At 41.9% G+C, this 17,271-nt stretch overlaps 1 protein-coding gene across 34 annotated transcripts in view; it reads left to right on the plus strand.

Moving 5' to 3' along the window:
* UNC80 (unc-80 homolog, NALCN channel complex subunit) overlaps positions 1-17,271 on the plus strand; it is a 222,403-nt gene that overhangs the window by 195,235 nt on the left and 9,897 nt on the right. For 31 of the 34 annotated variants that reach the window (XM_082262331.1, XM_082262361.1, XM_082262365.1 and 28 more), the window contains one exon: positions 8,459-8,655. The exons of 1 other annotated variant lie outside the window; for it this stretch is intronic. In XM_082262331.1, the coding sequence (XP_082118457.1) occupies positions 8,459-8,655 (197 nt within the window). Of the gene's footprint in view, positions 1-8,458; positions 8,672-17,271 lie in introns of all 34 variants that reach the window. 2 more of the 34 variants (XM_082262360.1, XM_082262343.1) reach the window with 2 other exon arrangements.

A 17,271-nucleotide genomic window follows, 5' to 3' on the forward strand; every position in this document is an offset into this window, starting at 1 on the left:
ATTTGACACTACCTGTGACACTTTTTGGGAACCAGTGACACCAATACAGTGACCAGTGCTAAAACAAATGCTGGTACTGAATAAATTATATTGGCAGGGAAGGGGATAACACCAGGGGTGATCAAGGGGTTAAGTGTGCTCCTAGGGGGTGCTTTCCAACTGTAGGGGGAGGGGATGCACCAGAGGAAAAGAGAGATCTGGGTTTCAGCTTAGCTGAAACACAAGATCTCTCTCTTGGTCATGACAGAACAGCGGTCTGCCTTGTTTACATAGGCAGACAGCTGTTCTTTTATTCCGCCAAATGATCAGTGGGTCCCGGCTACCATCACAGACACCAGACCCGCTGATTGGCTCCTGTTGTGTCCAATCACAGCGGGAGCTGCACTTCGGCAGTGTGCACGCGCCCCTGACATCTCCTGCATAAAATCACATACATGTACGTGATTTTGGGCAGCCGGGCCACCCTGCCGCAGTATATATGCGCAAGGGCAGACTGGCCACTCTCAGCCCAGGGGGCAAGTACAAACCACAGGCCCATGGTGCAGCGACACGGTCCCGCTCCCACTCTCCCTGTTCCTGTCCTCCTCCTGACCCTCATTCCAGGCTGAAGCTCCGCTCTCGGTACTCTCTACTTACCAGCTGAATCCTGGTTCCCAACCTGGCCAGTAGGGGGCAGTTGGGGTGAGCCGGGACAGCTTGGTTGGGGCTGGCCAGGGGAGGAGAGTCTCCAGTGGGGCATTAAACCAGCCTCTGCTCACACAATTCAGGCCATCCATGCTGGGGTGGGGGGGAGGCCTGCACTCTATCCTTGTCTTCAACCTGCACTCGGTAGGTCAGCGGTGGGGACTTTTTACTTCTCTTCACCAGCAATCCTTTAGGCATGTCTGTAGCAGAAGTGGTGCAGCCTTTTTACTGGGCATCAGAGTGGCCCAGGGGGCAATTGCCCCCCTGCCCCCTGGCCCAGTCCTCCCCTGTATATGCGGCAGGCGGTCCGGAAGTGGTTAAAGTGTTACTAAACCCAGGACCCTGCATTCACTATATCTGGTCTCCCGTAGTACACAGAACATGGAAATGCACTTAGTTTGGTAAACATGAACTGCAAAATACAATTTCTCATCAGCAGTATATAGCAGCCAAGCACTGGTTAAAGCTTGTAGGAGGAGCTTTCATTCTTTTCTGACTGTCCTATGAGGCTGCAGGACTCCTGACCCTCTTTCTGAGCAGTGCTGATTGGCCCTATGTCAATCACGAGCACCCTCCCAAGGAATAAAAATACTTTCCAGCACTACACACCAAACTGAGCATGTGCAGAGTGCCCCCAAGGTTCTGTTCTATCAGCAGATGGATTGGGGACTGTGGAAGAAGGTGAGGATCAAAGAAGACAGGATCAAACAGCCTTTTTACACAATGCGGAGGATTAACCCCTTAGGTTCCACAGTGAGTATAACAGGCATGCTTTACTGCATATACAGACTGAGTTTACTGTTGTGGGTTTAGTAACACTTTAAGTGATTATTATTTGGGATATGAAATCACCCTTCATCAAAGTACGGTGGGGTAATAGAGGCAGACTGTTTGCTAAGTGGTGTTTAGGGTCCTAACTTTATGCTTACCAAAATCACAATGCTTTTATGTTGTTTCACTGTTTTTTTTTAGTCTGGTAGGGTAACTCGCTGCTGCCCATGTTGGCCCTATTGCGTAGGTGTATAATTGCAGTAGGGACTTTTAAATGCAAAATCTTGTTGCAGAGGCAGTAAAAAACAAAAAACAAAAAAAAACTCTGCAAAACATGATGTTGAAAACGTTCCGAGTGGAAAAATCTAGTTGAAAGAACTAAATCAGGAAGGCAGAGAGCATTGCGCAAGGTTCTGCCACCTTTATAATGTAAGTCTGTGGACCTTCATCTGCAAACATGGGAATTGTGTGTATATAACTAATGCCTTCTCAAGGTCTTATCCAAACATACTACACTCTAGTGTGGGGCATTACATTTCACACAATAGATTTATGAAGTCTAAAGTGCAATACAATGCAATGACATTTGAAAGTCTGTAGTGATAGACATACAGGGGAAGCCAAAACTGACATTCTTCTGAGAATACTAGTTACCGGACTATCTCTGGTTTCAGTAAGGAATCACAGACCCAGAACTAGCTTAGACATTAGAAATGTCCAAGAACTTAGAAATTAGATGAAGTCCTGATCTGCACTAGAGTGCATTGGAAAGTATTAAAGCCAATAAGCCAATATAATGTCTCAATATAGGTTTATTTTAAGAGTTAACTCTATAAGAATTAACTTATAGACTTTTGGGTGGGGTGTCTGGGTGAGGGTGGACACTGCACGGGATGTATAAGCAGAAGCAGAGAAAGAGCAAACACTCACCTTCCCAATGAAGAGCTGTGCAGAAGGGAGTGGCAGCAAGTCTTGGCTATTGGAGGACTGTCAGGCAGTTCTTCCAGCACAGCCAGAAAACTGACCATGCTGGGAAGGATGTGCTTCATTGCCTAGCATGGTCAGTTTGAAATTGGAAAGCAGGGGATACTGGCTGTATTTCAAACAAAGACAGAAATACAAAGAGAACAGGATACTTTTCAACGTGTAAGTACATGGTACAATAGGCATGCAATGTTGCGGTAACAAACACTTTAAAATGTCCTGCCTGCAGGGCTTTATTTCTAACTTTGGTATGCTATGGGATGTTCTTTCCCATTCATTTCCTGAGACAGGACTGCTCCAAGAGAAACATCAAAAGCATCTGTTTGTACAAGAAAAAAAGTTTTGACACTGGTTCCTTAGATAGCAATTCCTTTAGCTCCTGAAAAATGAGTTGCTAAAGCAGCAAAGTTAGGGACAAACTAGCGGTAGTATTCTATAATCCTGTCACACTCACCTGTTCTACACTCCAGACCCTCATCTTTCCCTTTGTGTGTGACCAAAGGCTTCCTTCTTTCCTTGATGGCACAGTCAACGACAGAGGAGGTCCTGTCTTAAAGTCTAGCGTTCCGGTTGCTTGGTGTTCGAGCATTGTGTGTTTTATTCCTGGAATTGCCGCCACCTTTCTTCCTCTCATGTGTTCAAGCAATTTGCCCACACGCTAGCAGTTGGACCCCCTGGACTCCCTAGTGATTTCTCCTGCGATCCCCAGTGTCTCCTCACATTGCCCCTGTTACCCAAGCATTTCTCAGTGCTATCTGTCTCTCCAGTGATCCTCATGTACTCCAGCTTTCATTCAGCCTTCTGATCCCTGCACACACTAACCTGTATCTTGTGCCCGTGTCCCTGAGCTTGCTCCTGTGATCCTCGTCATCCCCAGTTTACATCCTATTCTAGTTATTTGTTGCCCCCCCACAAGTATCCATTCTTCTCCCTGTGTACTCCAGTCAGCTTCCTGTTCTCCTGCAGCAGTGTAATTTCTTGGTGTTCCAGCCAGAACCTGTAAATTCCTAGTCTGTTTTTTTCCTCTGTGCCTCTGTGTATTCCCATGCATTTCTACCAGCTAGGACTGTGTTCCCTGTAGACTTTTGGTCCCAGCATCTCAACACAACAAGGACTCTTCTCAGAATACCCCTCTTAGTTCCCAGTAGCTGCCTGCTTGGGTGAGTCAGAGGGTGGTGACCTAGGTGTCTTCTGCAGCCAAACCCATCTCCATATTTAGTAACTTTGGGGAAGATAAGATGGCTCCTTAATTTCTGCACCTTCTGAGGGCTTTTACCTTCGCTGCACAGGCAGGAACAATGGGCTTGCCCTTCAGTGCTAATGGATACCCAGCTTTTCCAAGACTCCTTGCAGTACTCCTCCATGGCCACTGCCACTGGCTAGCCCCAGCCACAAAACAAACTTCTGGTTAGCCAATATGTCCCCTAGTGGGAATATATTCCACCTTGTGACAGATCCTTAGAAAAAAATCAAACCTGTTTTTCGACACTGGTTGGGGAAAACTTTTGATTGTTTCAGTCATTTTTTTTAGAGGCTTTACAAGCCCCCACTAAGTTCTGTAGCCTAGTACCAGGCGTCTACTAGGCCTCTTGCCCATTTTTTTTTAATTTTGCTGTTTATGAATGGATTTAAGAACTGTCTGGACCTTCTGTAAATGAAAATACTAGTCAATACTAAAAACGACAACATCATCTAAATATATCAAAGTATAGGCTACGTGTAGCGGAAGAATGCAGTCCACCATTCTTTGCATTGAAGCCGGAGGCTGTATGCCAAAAGGGAAATACATCATTGTCTGCTCCTGTTCTTTTTTTACATGGTACAGTAAATCATGCTATAGTGCAAAATGGGGGTACAGCCCTTCTGATGTTGCAAAAGCTGGCTTTTCCATTTCATTGTCTGTAAGGGAAACTGCCATTTTTATACTGTAAGCTCAAGGGTGGTAATGTACCTAGTGGAACCCAATCTTTCTCAATCTTTTCTCAGGCTGTCGTCTGGCTTAGAGATGAACTATATGGGATTTTGCCACTTGCTGTTAAATTCCTCTATGACCCCAAGGACTAATATTCTCTGGCCTTTCTCAGAGTTTCAGGTACCCAGTATGGACTTAAGTTTACTTTGACATGAGGCCCCGTCACAATTTTATGGTAAATTGCGCTAGTTCAGCCTAGTAATTCTGAAAACCTTTTTCCACAACCTCCTGAATGTGAGTAGCAGACAGGGTCTGTGACATCCTAATTTCTGGTGTACCTGTCAGGTTTGCTTTCTGCTCAAACAGATTTACAATGGTTCTAGGTTTTTATTAGGTTATTATGATATGGGTGTCTTCCTTATTCTGGACTGGTATACCTAGTAGTTGACATCTCTGATTTTGTTTCTGATCTCATAGGGGACGTTGCCAGAAGGTTACCCTGAAAAGTAGACATCATAACTAAGACTTTGTCTTCTTGGTGTGAGGTTCTGATTTTGGCAGACAGGTTATTAACTCTGGTCTGCACCTTACCGGCTGCATATGTTCCTATCCTGCCTCTGAGCAATGTGTTTGATCACACTTTTGTTAGGTGTGGTCACTTGCTCCCATATTTCCTGGGCTTTTCCCAGGAGTTCCTGGGGATTTCTACCAAACAAAGCTTTAAATGGAAAAACCCAGTGGATGACTATATCACTTCCATTTCTGTAAACATGATTTTCAGATCTGTTTTTACATAGTTACATTTGTCCAGCTTGGAACCATGTGGGACAGCTATTTTGCTATAACCTTAAAGTATGTGTTTCTGGGAGCAATTGCTTCTAGATACTGTGTGGCATAGTCAAGGTACAAGGTACCCTCTGGTGAACTTTGGTAGTGGTCTGACTAGATCTATAGCAATCCCTTCAAAAGAGGTCTCAGTTATAGGCAAGGGTACCAACATACTTTGAAAATGTGGTTGGGGTGCCTTCATTTGACATGCAGGGCTAGATTTACAATACTTAAATCGATAAGATCCAACATTATCATTGTCTGCTCCTGTTCTTTTTTTACATGGTACAGTAAGTCATGCTATAGTGCAAAATGGGGGTATGCCAGGCTAACTGCTGATTCATGGGATACCCTGTTTATCATCTTGACATTTGGGCATGACTTTGCCACTTCGTTGCCACTGGTATATCTGTTATTTCTGGCATTGGGGTTGTTTCCTTTGACTTCCCCAAACATGGCTGCTAGTGGGAAATTGTTAGATATTGCTAACATAGGGTTGTTCTGGCAACATAGCAACTTAATTAATTTCCGAGCTACCTTGGCAGTGTGGAAGCTAAGCTGGGTTTTGCTTCACACTTTTGACCAGCAGCAGATGGGATAAAAAAGGAAGGGCTGGGGTAAGATGGTGCAGTGGTCTAGGATTTCTGGAAAGCTGAAAGACAACAACAAGAGAGGGGCGCACCGACCTTGTGCATTACCACTAAAAAGGTTTATTTTTAGTGGTAATGCACGAGGTCGGTGCGCCCCTCTCTTGTTGTTGTCTTTCAGTGTTTTTGGATACCCTTGGTCCTGAGGGGGGGGGGGGCAAGACCTAAAGCGATGCCTACAAAGACCAACTAAGATCCTTTGTCACAGACCACCCGAGCGCAGTAGAATTACTGTGTTTTTGGCTCCAGGAAAGCTACCGGAGAGAGAGCTGCATGTGAAAATCACTGTGTAATAGAAAGAAAAGGTTTGCAAAACACTTGTTTTGTTGGTGACTGGGACGAGACCTTCACCTGTCAGAGAGGAATCTGTCCTGTTTAGTTAGTAAATGAATGGTGAGGATTTATTTTCTGGTTTGTGTCTGGTTGTTTTGTTTGGACCTTTTATTTTGGAAGGGTTTCTTTTCCCTACATAGATCTTAAAAATAGTTTGCTGCATCAAGTGCTAAAGCAAGGGGAGGAGAACAGCTTTGGGATGGTGGAACAGCTAGTAGTTCCAAAACCATATCTCCAGATGGTGTTAGATTTAGTCCATGGTCATATAATGGGTAGACATGTGAGTATAGAGAAAACTAAAGATAGAATAACCCAGATATTTTTTAGGTCTGGTTTACATGCAGATATCAAGGAATACTGTTAGTCATGCCCAGAGTGTCAGTATGCTGCACCATCGTCCCATTTCCACAGTGTGCTGGTACCTTTGCCAAAGTGCCTTTTGAAAGAATTGGCATGGACCTGTGGGACCAGTGGTAAAGTCTGCCTGGGGCCATCAACATATACTGGCTATACTGGACTATGCCACACAGTATCCTGAAGCCTTAATGCCTCAGCAAAGGCTATTGCTAAACCACTCGGTCAGGTATTTAGTCGTGTGGGTATTCTGAAAGAAATGTTAACAGACCAGGGCACACCATTTACAGTATGTCCAGAGCCACTAAAGAGTTATGTAAGTTGTTCAAAATCTCACATCTCCCCACCTCTTTCTACCACCCCATACTGATCGTCTGGTGGAGAGATTTAATAGGAGACTCAAGAATATGTTAAGAAAAATGGTGAATAAAGATGGGAGAAAATGGGAATTTTTAATGCCATATCTCATGTTTGCTATACAAGAAGTGCCTCAGGCATCAAGAGGTTACTCACCTTTTGAACTACTGTAAAGTAGACATCTCAGAGGATTGCTAGATCTGTCAAAAGGTGAAGTGGTTAAGGGACGGTATGTTTCACCTCACATGCTTTCATGTGTGGGAAACCAAGGTGGAATCTGGGCTTGGGTTCCCACTTTTGACAAGCAGCAGATGGGATAAAGAAGGAAGGGCTGGATCAAAAGGGTGCTCTGCCCTGGAACTCAGGAAAGCTAACTTAGAGAGAGCTGCATGTGGAAAGTAAAGGTATGCAAAACATTTACTATCTTGGTGACTGGGAGAAGCCCTTCACCTGTCATAGAGGAATCTTTCCTGTTTAGTTAATTCCTGGACAGAGAGGATTTCTTTTCTTGTTCACTCTGCTTGTTTTGTTTGCATCCTTTTAATAAAACTGGCTACAAGTCAGAATTTTAGAAAAGACTTATCAGTTGGCCCCTTACTTCAGCTAACCTATATTTATATATAGTAGTGCTTCCCAGTCAGTTCAATCCACTCCAGAATACAGCTTCAAGGCTTTTCGGTCCAATTTTATATATGACAGAAAGTAAAAGTTTAACAGAACAAAAGGTTACCCACAAAGGGATTTCCATCACTTTAAACAAGCAAGAAATGTCCCTTTAGCCTCATTGATTACTTTTTCAGCTCCACTGCCCACTGCACCCCTCTGGCTGCTCCCTTGCAGCCTCACAACTCCTGGGGAGGGCAGGGCCCTGAACTGCTGTCAGTCCTTAGATTATAAGGCCTCATGCACACTAGCAAGACCTAGACACAGGGCTAGAGGCTTCTACCCTCTCAAAACTCTTTAAAGCTTCTGGATTCCAGACCTTGATCCAGGAATTAAAAAGCCAAAACCATAAAAACAGTTTTCTCTGCTCAGAACCAGAGTCCCTTTTTTTGCATTAATGAGAACCCTGCATGGTCTTTAATCCTATTAATACAGTTGCAGGGCTAGCATTGTGAAAATATATATATATACAAACACATTATGCTGTTTCTCCTTTCAGGCCTTTTGACATCCCATAGTGCTATCTTGTTTTACATAGTGGCAAATTTCAATTTATACTCCAGAAAGGCAACTTGTACAGTGTCACCCTCATAAACACTTTTGGGCTTTCTAGATCAATTTTTCTCTAAAAAAAAAAACAAAATAACATATGAACAAAGTATTCCTAATCGTTATATTCTGTTCTATATTAGATGACATAATTAAACAAGGAAAAACTTGCTAATACTTTTGGGCACACCATGTGTTATTATCCCTTCACGTATGGGCAATAGCGGGATCATCTGAAACCTGGGCACCTACATTCTATTTAGCTATTTTTTTCTACTTGAGTATCCTGTGTATAAAAGCCAGAATAGACTAACATATTCATTTGTAGTACTCTGTGTTATCACAGATCAATTTAAATCTTTTATTTTCTTTACAGCAGATCAGAAGAGATCTGTAACCTTTACTGAAACACAGCCTCAGCCCTCCACATCTCATGCTGAGGTACCCCCCATTGCTCCACGCTCCGGCTGCAGCCCTGCACCATCCATCAAACAGACATCTGCAGAGAGCCCTGTACTCACGTCGTCTCCATCCATCACTGCAGCTGACCTTCACAGCCAGACTGACAGCCAGGTAACACCACAAAAAGGTTAGATCATGTGTATCTCACTTTCCTCTAATGGTCAGTTAAGCTCATTATAGATGGGTTGGCACTTTTACAGGCATTCCTATGACCTGCCATAGATGGAGCAAATTTCTTTCCTGCAACTACAGACATTGTTGACAGTGGAAACCCTCCTGCCGAGCCACTGTGTTCTCCTGGCAGGGGGAGCAGGGGAAGCTGTCTCTGCCGGGATAACATAGAAAGTATTGCTAGTGGCTATAACAGCAGCTAGTGATAATCACATGTAAAATCTGACAGGCTGGTTGTACGCCAGTTGATTGATCAATCTACTTGGGTACATTCAGCCTGCCCATACATGGTTCAAATCGCAGCCAGTTCCTGCTGAATTCAAACCGTCTATGGTCAGCTTGGTGAATATTTGATCTGCCTGTGCATCCTCTCCATGGTGCATTGAATAAATGAAGGGGAGCAAATCAGACCTTTATGTCAGGTGTTGCAATGTATGGGTTTTACAGTATAGAAAATAACCCCCCACCCTTTAAAATAATCACATTTTGTTGCTTTGCAGCCGGAAATGAAGACAGACACCGTTTTTTTTTTAACCAGCTGTATTTACTAGTGCAGCTTATACCATCCAAGTGAAAGATATAACTCCAAGAAGTCAGAATTTAAAAAAAACAAAACACAAAAGCAGAATCACTGAGTTACAAAAAAGGATCACACCCCCAGTATTTTTTTGGAAAACGTTTTGCTTTAATTATTTAATTACAGCCTTTAGTCTATTGGGATATACAGTGCCTTGAAAAAGTATTCATACCCCTTGACATTTTCCACATTTTTTCATGTTACAACCATAAACATAAATGTATTTTAAAGTGGCACAAAATTGTGAAGTGGAAGGAAAATGATAAATAGTTTTCCAAATCTTTTACAAATAAATATCTGAAAAGTGTGGCGTGCATTTGTATTTAGCCTCCCTGAGTAAATACTTTGTAGAACCATCTTTCCTTGTAATTACAGCTTGCAAGTCTTTTTGGGTATGTCTCTACCAGCTTTGCACATCTAGAGAGTGATATTTTTGCCCATTCTTATTTGCAAAATAGCTCAGGCTCTGTCAGATTGGATGGAGTGCGTCTGTGAACACTAATTTTCAAGTCTTGCCACAGATTCTCAATTGGATTTAAGTCTGGACTTTGACTGGGTCATTCTAACACATGAATATGCTTTGATCTAAACCATTCCATTGTAACTCTGGCTGTGTGTTTAGGGTCATTGTCCTGCTGTAAGGTGAACCTCCGCCCTAGTCTCAAGTCTTTTGCAGACAGGTTTTCTTCTAAGATTGCCCTGTATTTGGCTCCATCCATCTTCCCATTAACTCTGAGCAGCTTCCCTGTTCCTGCTGAAGAGAAGCATCCCCACATCATGATGCTGCCACTACCATGTTTCACAATGGGGGTGGTGTGTTCAGGGTGATGTGCAATGTTAGTTTTCTACCACACATAGAGTTTTGCTTTTAGGCAAAAAGTTCAATTTTGGTCTCAACTCACCAGAGCATCTTTTTCCACATTTGCTGTGTCCCCCACATGGCTTCTCGCAAACTGCAAACGGGACTTCTTTTGGCTTTCTTCCAACAATGGCTTTCTTCTTGCCACTCTTCCACAAAAGCCAGGTTTGTGGAGTGCACAACTAATAGTTGTCCTGTGGATAGATTCTCCCACCTGATCTGTGGATCTCTCCAGCTCCTCCAGAGTTACCATGGGCCTCTTAGCTGTTTCCCTGATTATTGCTCTCCTTGCCCGGCCTGTCAGTTTAGGTCGACAGCCATGTCTTGGTAGGTTTGTAGTTTTGCCATGTTCTTTCCATTTTTGGATGATGGATTGAACAGGGATCCTAAGATGTTCAAAGCTTAGGATATTTTTCTATAACCTAACCCTGCTTTAAACTTCTCCACAACTTTATCCCTGACCTGTCTGGTGTGTTCCTTGGCCTTCATGATGCTGTTTGTTCACTAAGGTTCTCTAACAAACGTCTGAGGGCTTCACAGAACAGCTGTATTTATACTGAGAATAAATTACACACAGGAGGACTCTATTTACTAATTAGGTGACTTCTGAAGGCAATTAGTTCCACTAGATTTTAGTTATCAGAGTAAAGGGGGCTGAATACAAATGTACGCCACATTTTTCAGATATTTATTTGTAAAAAAAATTTAAAACCATTTATCATTTTCCTTCAAATTCACAATTATGTGCCACTTTGTGTTGGTCTATCACATGAAATCCCAATTATATATATTTATGTTTTTGGTTGTAACATGACAAAATGTGGAAAATGTCAAGGGGTATAAATACTTTTTGAAGGCACTGTGTCTCTACTAACTGCACAATTAGACTCTGCAATATTTTCCCACTCATCTTTGCCGAACTGCTCAAGTTCAGTTCAATTTGATGGTGACCATTTGTGGACTGCAGTCTTTAAGTCATTCCACAGATTTTCAATGGGGTTTATGTCTGAGCTCTGACTAGGCCATGCAAGGACATTCACCTTTTTCTCCTTCAACCACTGTGTGGTAATTTTTGCTGTGTGCTTTGGGTCATTGCCATGTTAGAAGGTAAAACATCTTCCCAATGACAACTTTCTGGCAGAGAGCAGCAGATTTTCCTCAAGAATTTGATGGTATTTTGCCCCATCCATTTTTATTCTATCCTGACAAGTGCTTGCAGAGAAAAACCACCATAAGGATATTACCACCTCCATGCTTTACTGTAGGAATGGTATTATTTGGATGGTGAGCTGTATTGGATTTCCGCCAGACATATTGTTTGGTGTTGAGACCAAATCATTCAATCGTTCTATTGCATGAACAACATTCGGTTTTAAAAACTTTGACTGCTAATCAAATGTAAATACTGGTCTACTTTGAAATGACATTTCAGTTACAGTAAACCACTTTCATGATTCTTCAAGCAGAAATCAGGTTTTGGTTAACCTAGGAAAAAATCTTTGATGGCACCTTTGGAGATTATAAAATTTTATCTTAATATTCGTGAAAAATAAAATGTATCACTTTTTATGGGGATTACTAAACAGCTCTAACAGGTCCAGTTGTCTATAGGCAAGCAAATGCATAACCCATTTGGATTCCCTCTTTTTTTTTTTTGTACCGTGAGACCCACAATGTGGTGTTTTTCATGAAATTGGTAATTGTTTTATGTACAGTGGAACTGGCAAAAGGCCTGCTGCAAAGTTAGTGATCTTATAAGACCTGAAAAGAATGTTTGCATAGCAACTTTACTCTCGGCCACTCCTATATCCACAGCAACTAGGCTTACAAATGTTTACTGTGAAAATATAAACTGAGAGGGAAGCAAAAAAAATGAATTGATTGAAAAAACAAAACACATTTATTAAATATTATATGAAAATAACAATTATGTACAGTAACCCTTGCACATAAATCAGAAATAGAGTTAACGACTTAACCACTTGCTTACTGGGCACTTACACCCCCTTCCTGCACAGGCAAATTTTCAGCTTTCAGCGCTGTCAAACTTTGAATGACAATGACAATTGCGGTCATGCAACACTGTACCCAAATTAAGTTTTATCATTTTTTTTCAAACAAATAGAGTTTCCTTTTGGAGTCATTTATTCACCACTGGGGTTTTTATTTTTTGCTGAATAAACAAAAAAAGACTGAAAATGTTGAAAAAAAAAGAAAGAAAGAAGAAAAAGAAAGTTTTTATAGTTTGTTATACAATTTTGCAAACAGGTAATTTTTCACCTTCGTTGATGGGCGCTGATGAGGTAGCACTTATGAGCACTGATAAGGCGGCACTGATAAGGTGGCACTGGTGGGCACTGATAGGTGGCAATGATGGGTGACACCGATGGGCACTGATGGGCGGCACTGAAGGGTACTGATAGGTGGCACTGAAGGGCAGTAATAGGTGGCACTAATAGGTGGCACTCATGGGCACTGATAGGTGGCACTAATAGGTGGCACTGATGGGCACTGATAGGCACTGGTAGGTGACACTGATAGGCAGCACTGATGATGGAGCGCTGATTGGTACTGGTGGGCATTGATTGGTGGCACTGGTGGGCACTAATGGGTGGCACTGGTAGGTGGCACTGACCTGCACTGGTGGGCAATGGTAGGTGGCACTAGTAGGTGGCTGCTAGCGTGAGGGGAAAAAACAGATTACTGGCTCTGTTTACATCGCATGATCAGCTGTCATTGGCTGACAGCTGATCACGTGGTAAGGGACCGGGACCGGCCCCTTACTCCGTTCTGTGATCAGCCGAGTCTCATGGATTCGCTGATCACAAAGCGAGCCGCACATGCCCCGCAGGGAGAGCTCAGACTGTTCATGCACGGGAGGACGTAGTTGGATGCCCTCACGGCAACTTAGGCCTGCGATGTAGCCGTCTTTCGGCTATAGCCTGGGCATGAAGCGGTTAAATAAGAAAATCTGAAAATCTAAATAGGTATCTGACATTTTTGACAATACCAAAAGTAAAATGAAGTATCATTGACTTTGCTGACTGGCTATGTAGAGTACTAACTCAACCAAGTGGGGTCTTGTTGTCGTATAGCAGATATTACTGGTCAACATGTACAGTAGCCAACAAGACTTTTTTAGTTTTGGATAACTCCTGCCAACATTTTTTTAGTTTTAAATATAGAGGCAGGTATGAAAGTTTTATTATTTCTTCCTTTGAAACCCTTGGGAAGATTTACCCTCACACCTTGTCCCTGTGATATCCTTTAAAAAATACAGGGTGCAATAAATAGTCATTGGGACAGGGAAGCACTGAAAGCAACAAAAATTTTGTCCAAATCAGCTGGAGATATAATCTGCTGATCCAACACCCCCTTATGACATAATCCATGGCTATGGGAATTCTTTTAGCGAAGAGATGGTCTGGGCAAGACACAAAGTAAAATATATATCACATCCTTACGATAAGGGTATTTTCAAATCTTTTTTGGAGTTTCAAAGGACTATGGTATCGAACATACCGCACTCTTCAGATATTTACAACTACGTCGCAAACAAGTAACAAGACTTTGGGGTCGTAGCAGCGGGACCCTTTCATGTGTTCTGCCAGGGGCCCACACAGTGACAGAAACCAAGGCCAGGTTGCAAACTCTCAGTCCTGGTAGTTACACCACTGACACCCCATTAGGAGGGGGTAAACTCCCCTCTCCCAAGTGCCCCAAATGTCCTTCTGACATTGGCACAATTTATCACATGATCTGGGAATGTCTGGCTATCTGTTCTTTCTGGTCCACAGTTACAGACTTTATAAGTTCACTCCTTAACCTTCCTAACATATTCAACCCTTCTAGATGTTTATTGGAGTACTTAGTGGATTCTGATACCTCTATTAGTACGAAACTTCTATTATGTTTGTTACTATTAAATGCTAGGAAACTTATGGCAATTCAGTGGAAATCAAATATTCCCCTATAATACTGTACCACATTGGCTCAGGATTGTTAACCAAATTATACCTAGGTATAAATTAACGCACGAAGCAAGAGGATGCCCAAAAACATTTGGGAAAATTTGGTCTCCCTGGCTGGTATCGCAATATACAATACAGTTTGATTAATCTCTTGATGTATATAAGATAAAGTGCACAACTAATTGAACTCTTTCTGGTAATTGGACACAGATGATTAAAGAATATCTGGTAGGGGTTATAACCCTCCTTTACTCCATCCAAACTGAAAAAAGGTTTTGCCTATAGTTCTACTTTAAGCAGGACAAAGAAACAATGCAACCTGGCCTCTACCACATTCTCTTAAAACATTGTTTTGACTAGATATAAACTTTTAGTGGCTTCTAGTGCTAAATTTGGGGGTTTTCAAAGCATAACATGAATTGCTGATTCATAAAGTCTTCTTGTGGATAGAACTGTAGTAATGTGAAACATCATGCATTGGGTGCTACTAAGTAATTCAACTGTACATCCATAAAAGTTTAGCCACTTAAGCCCCAGCCCTCTTTCGGACACTTTTTGTTTACAAGTTAAAATCAGTATTTTTTCCTAGAAAACTATTTAGAACCCCCAAACATTATATATATTTTTTTTTAGCAAAGACTCTGGAGAATAAAATGTCGGTCATTGCAATATTTTTTGTCACGCGGTCTTTAAAACGCCATTTTTTTGGAAAAATTTAGAAAAATCACATTTCACTGCATTTAAAAAATACTACACAGTAAAGTTTGTCCATTTTTTTTGTATATTATGAAAGATGATGTCACGCCTAGTAAATAGATACCTAACATGTTACGGTTTAAAATTGCGCACACCCGTGGGATGGCGACAAACTATTGTCAATAGAGATCTCAATAGGCGACGCTTTAAATTTTTTTAACGGTTACCAGTTTAGAGTTAGAGTGTAGCTCTTTTTTTTTAAATTATTGCTCACGCTCTGGCGATCGCGGCGATACCTCACATGTGTGGTTTGAACAGCGATTTCATTTGCGGCTCGACTTCCGTATATGTTTTTTTTCGTGCGCGAGCTAACAGGGACGGGGTGGCTAAATTTATTTATTTTTTTTTCCTATTTATTTTATTTATTTTTTTTAACTTTATTACAGGTTTTAAAAAAAAAAAAAATCTGATCACTTTTATTGCTGTCACAAGCAATGTAAACATCCCTTGTGACAACAATATGCAGTGACAGGTACTCTTTATGGAGGGATCGAGGGTCTAAAAGACCCTAGACCCCTCCACTACAGTTTCATGTATGCAAAACGCCAAAAACTGCATTTTTGCATACAGACTTTTTTAATCTGCCGCCTTTTGCAGCAGAGTAACCCGGAAGTGATGTCATGGATGCCGCCTCCGGGTTACGTCATCGGAGACCCTATCGAAGCCGTTTCCGGCTTTGATCGGGACTCCATCCAACCGGCGGACGCGCCGGCTGGTTGCTCGGGTCTCCCGGTGGGACGGGAGGCCCGTTCAAAGTCACGGAAGGTGGCGGGAGGGGGGGTGTCCCCTCCCGCTCACCCGGGTAACGGTCCACATCGGTCGTTACTGACGGAAAGCCGACCGTCGGCTGTAAACCACGGTACCAGGATGGTGCCTCTAGCTAGAGGCATCATCCCGGTATAACACCGCAAAGTCTGCCGGCGTACCCATATGTCACTTTGCGGTAAGTGGTTAAAAACTGGTTGACTCCTTTATATGGTTGGAACTTGTTAATACTCAGCGCAGTTATCTATACATAATTTTGATTGTGGAACATTGTTGCACTCTATGGTATAAATGTACAGATTTTTTTCCATTTTGAAAAAGCAGGTGAAAGGTTGGAACCTAAGTTTTTTTCCTGGCTTTCTATTAACAAGGAGATTTCCCTTCACTTCTTGTCCCAGGGACAATGTTGTCACTATTAGAGGATAGGGTAGAACTTTTGTAATTTTTTTGCTTTCTGTGTATGCTTTGGAGATTTTCCTTCACTTCCTGTTTGAGTAATAATGTTGTCCTATTGCCATTGTTGTCACTGGGAGTGGGGTGCAAAGTGTACCATGAGGCCACAGGGACAAATAAACAACCTTAAGAATGGGGAAAATATTAGAATTAGGATGGCCATACATGGTTTGAATATTGGTTGGCTCAGCAGGTTTTGAACCATTAGTGGGCAGGCTAAATGGCACAAGTTTACGGACATTTAAAGACCCAATCCATCCAAGATGATTTCCGCACTGGAGATACTGGCTTTGTCCTTTGATAGTATATTATCTTGTACCTGTCAAAGTTTTATATAAATTACCTGAACAATTCAGAAGGAAGTGTGATACACTTTACAATGACTGTGCAAGGTGGGTTGTCATGGTACATCTCAGGACTAGGGTCCCAGAGAAATTTAAAAAGCCCAATTACTATTGCACCTGCTGGCATATACTTTAAAATAATTAAATCCCATCTTGTCTAACTATACTTGGAGGGATTTATGACCACTAATTCTAGACCTGGAGCCTTCAGTATAAAAATAAATGAAAGTGAGGGAAACTATATTATGTCAAATCTTAGGACAAACACCTTAACCTTGGATTGAGACCTAGCTACTGAACTAAAGCAGTCTTCTTTTCCCCAAAAATTCTCAACGTTTAGACAAAACTTTTGCATCATAAATATAAGCTCTATTGAAGTTACTGTGTCTACAAGTTAGTTGTATGGAAAGACAGTACTTGGTAAAAAAAAAAAGAAAATACCCATCACTGGAAAACAAACACGTTCCCTTCAATGATAAAACTTGACATAATGTGCAAGATGATATACCTTTATAATTTTCATTTTGGATAGAGTAAGGGAGGGTTATAAACCCCATCAGTTTTTTTTTTTTATGCTATCTATATTCTATAATCTATATTCCATTGGAGAGATTCCCCTTAGCCAAAACAAGAAGTGAGAGGAAATCCCTCCAAAGTGAGGGAACCCCGAGATGTCAGCAGGGTTATCAGAACTAGTGTCCCATTGGAAGATTTTCCCTTTATTAGTGGTGTGATGTCAACCCCAAATTTAGGATTTTTTTTTACTTTCACGTTCGATGATAACTGTAAACAGGACAAATAGGGAGGGTGAATCTCCCCGGGTAACACAGA

This window comes from Pelophylax lessonae (assembly GCF_965119305.1).
Source record: "Pelophylax lessonae genome assembly, chromosome: 6".
NCBI classification, from domain to species: Eukaryota; Metazoa; Chordata; class Amphibia; order Anura; family Ranidae; genus Pelophylax; species Pelophylax lessonae.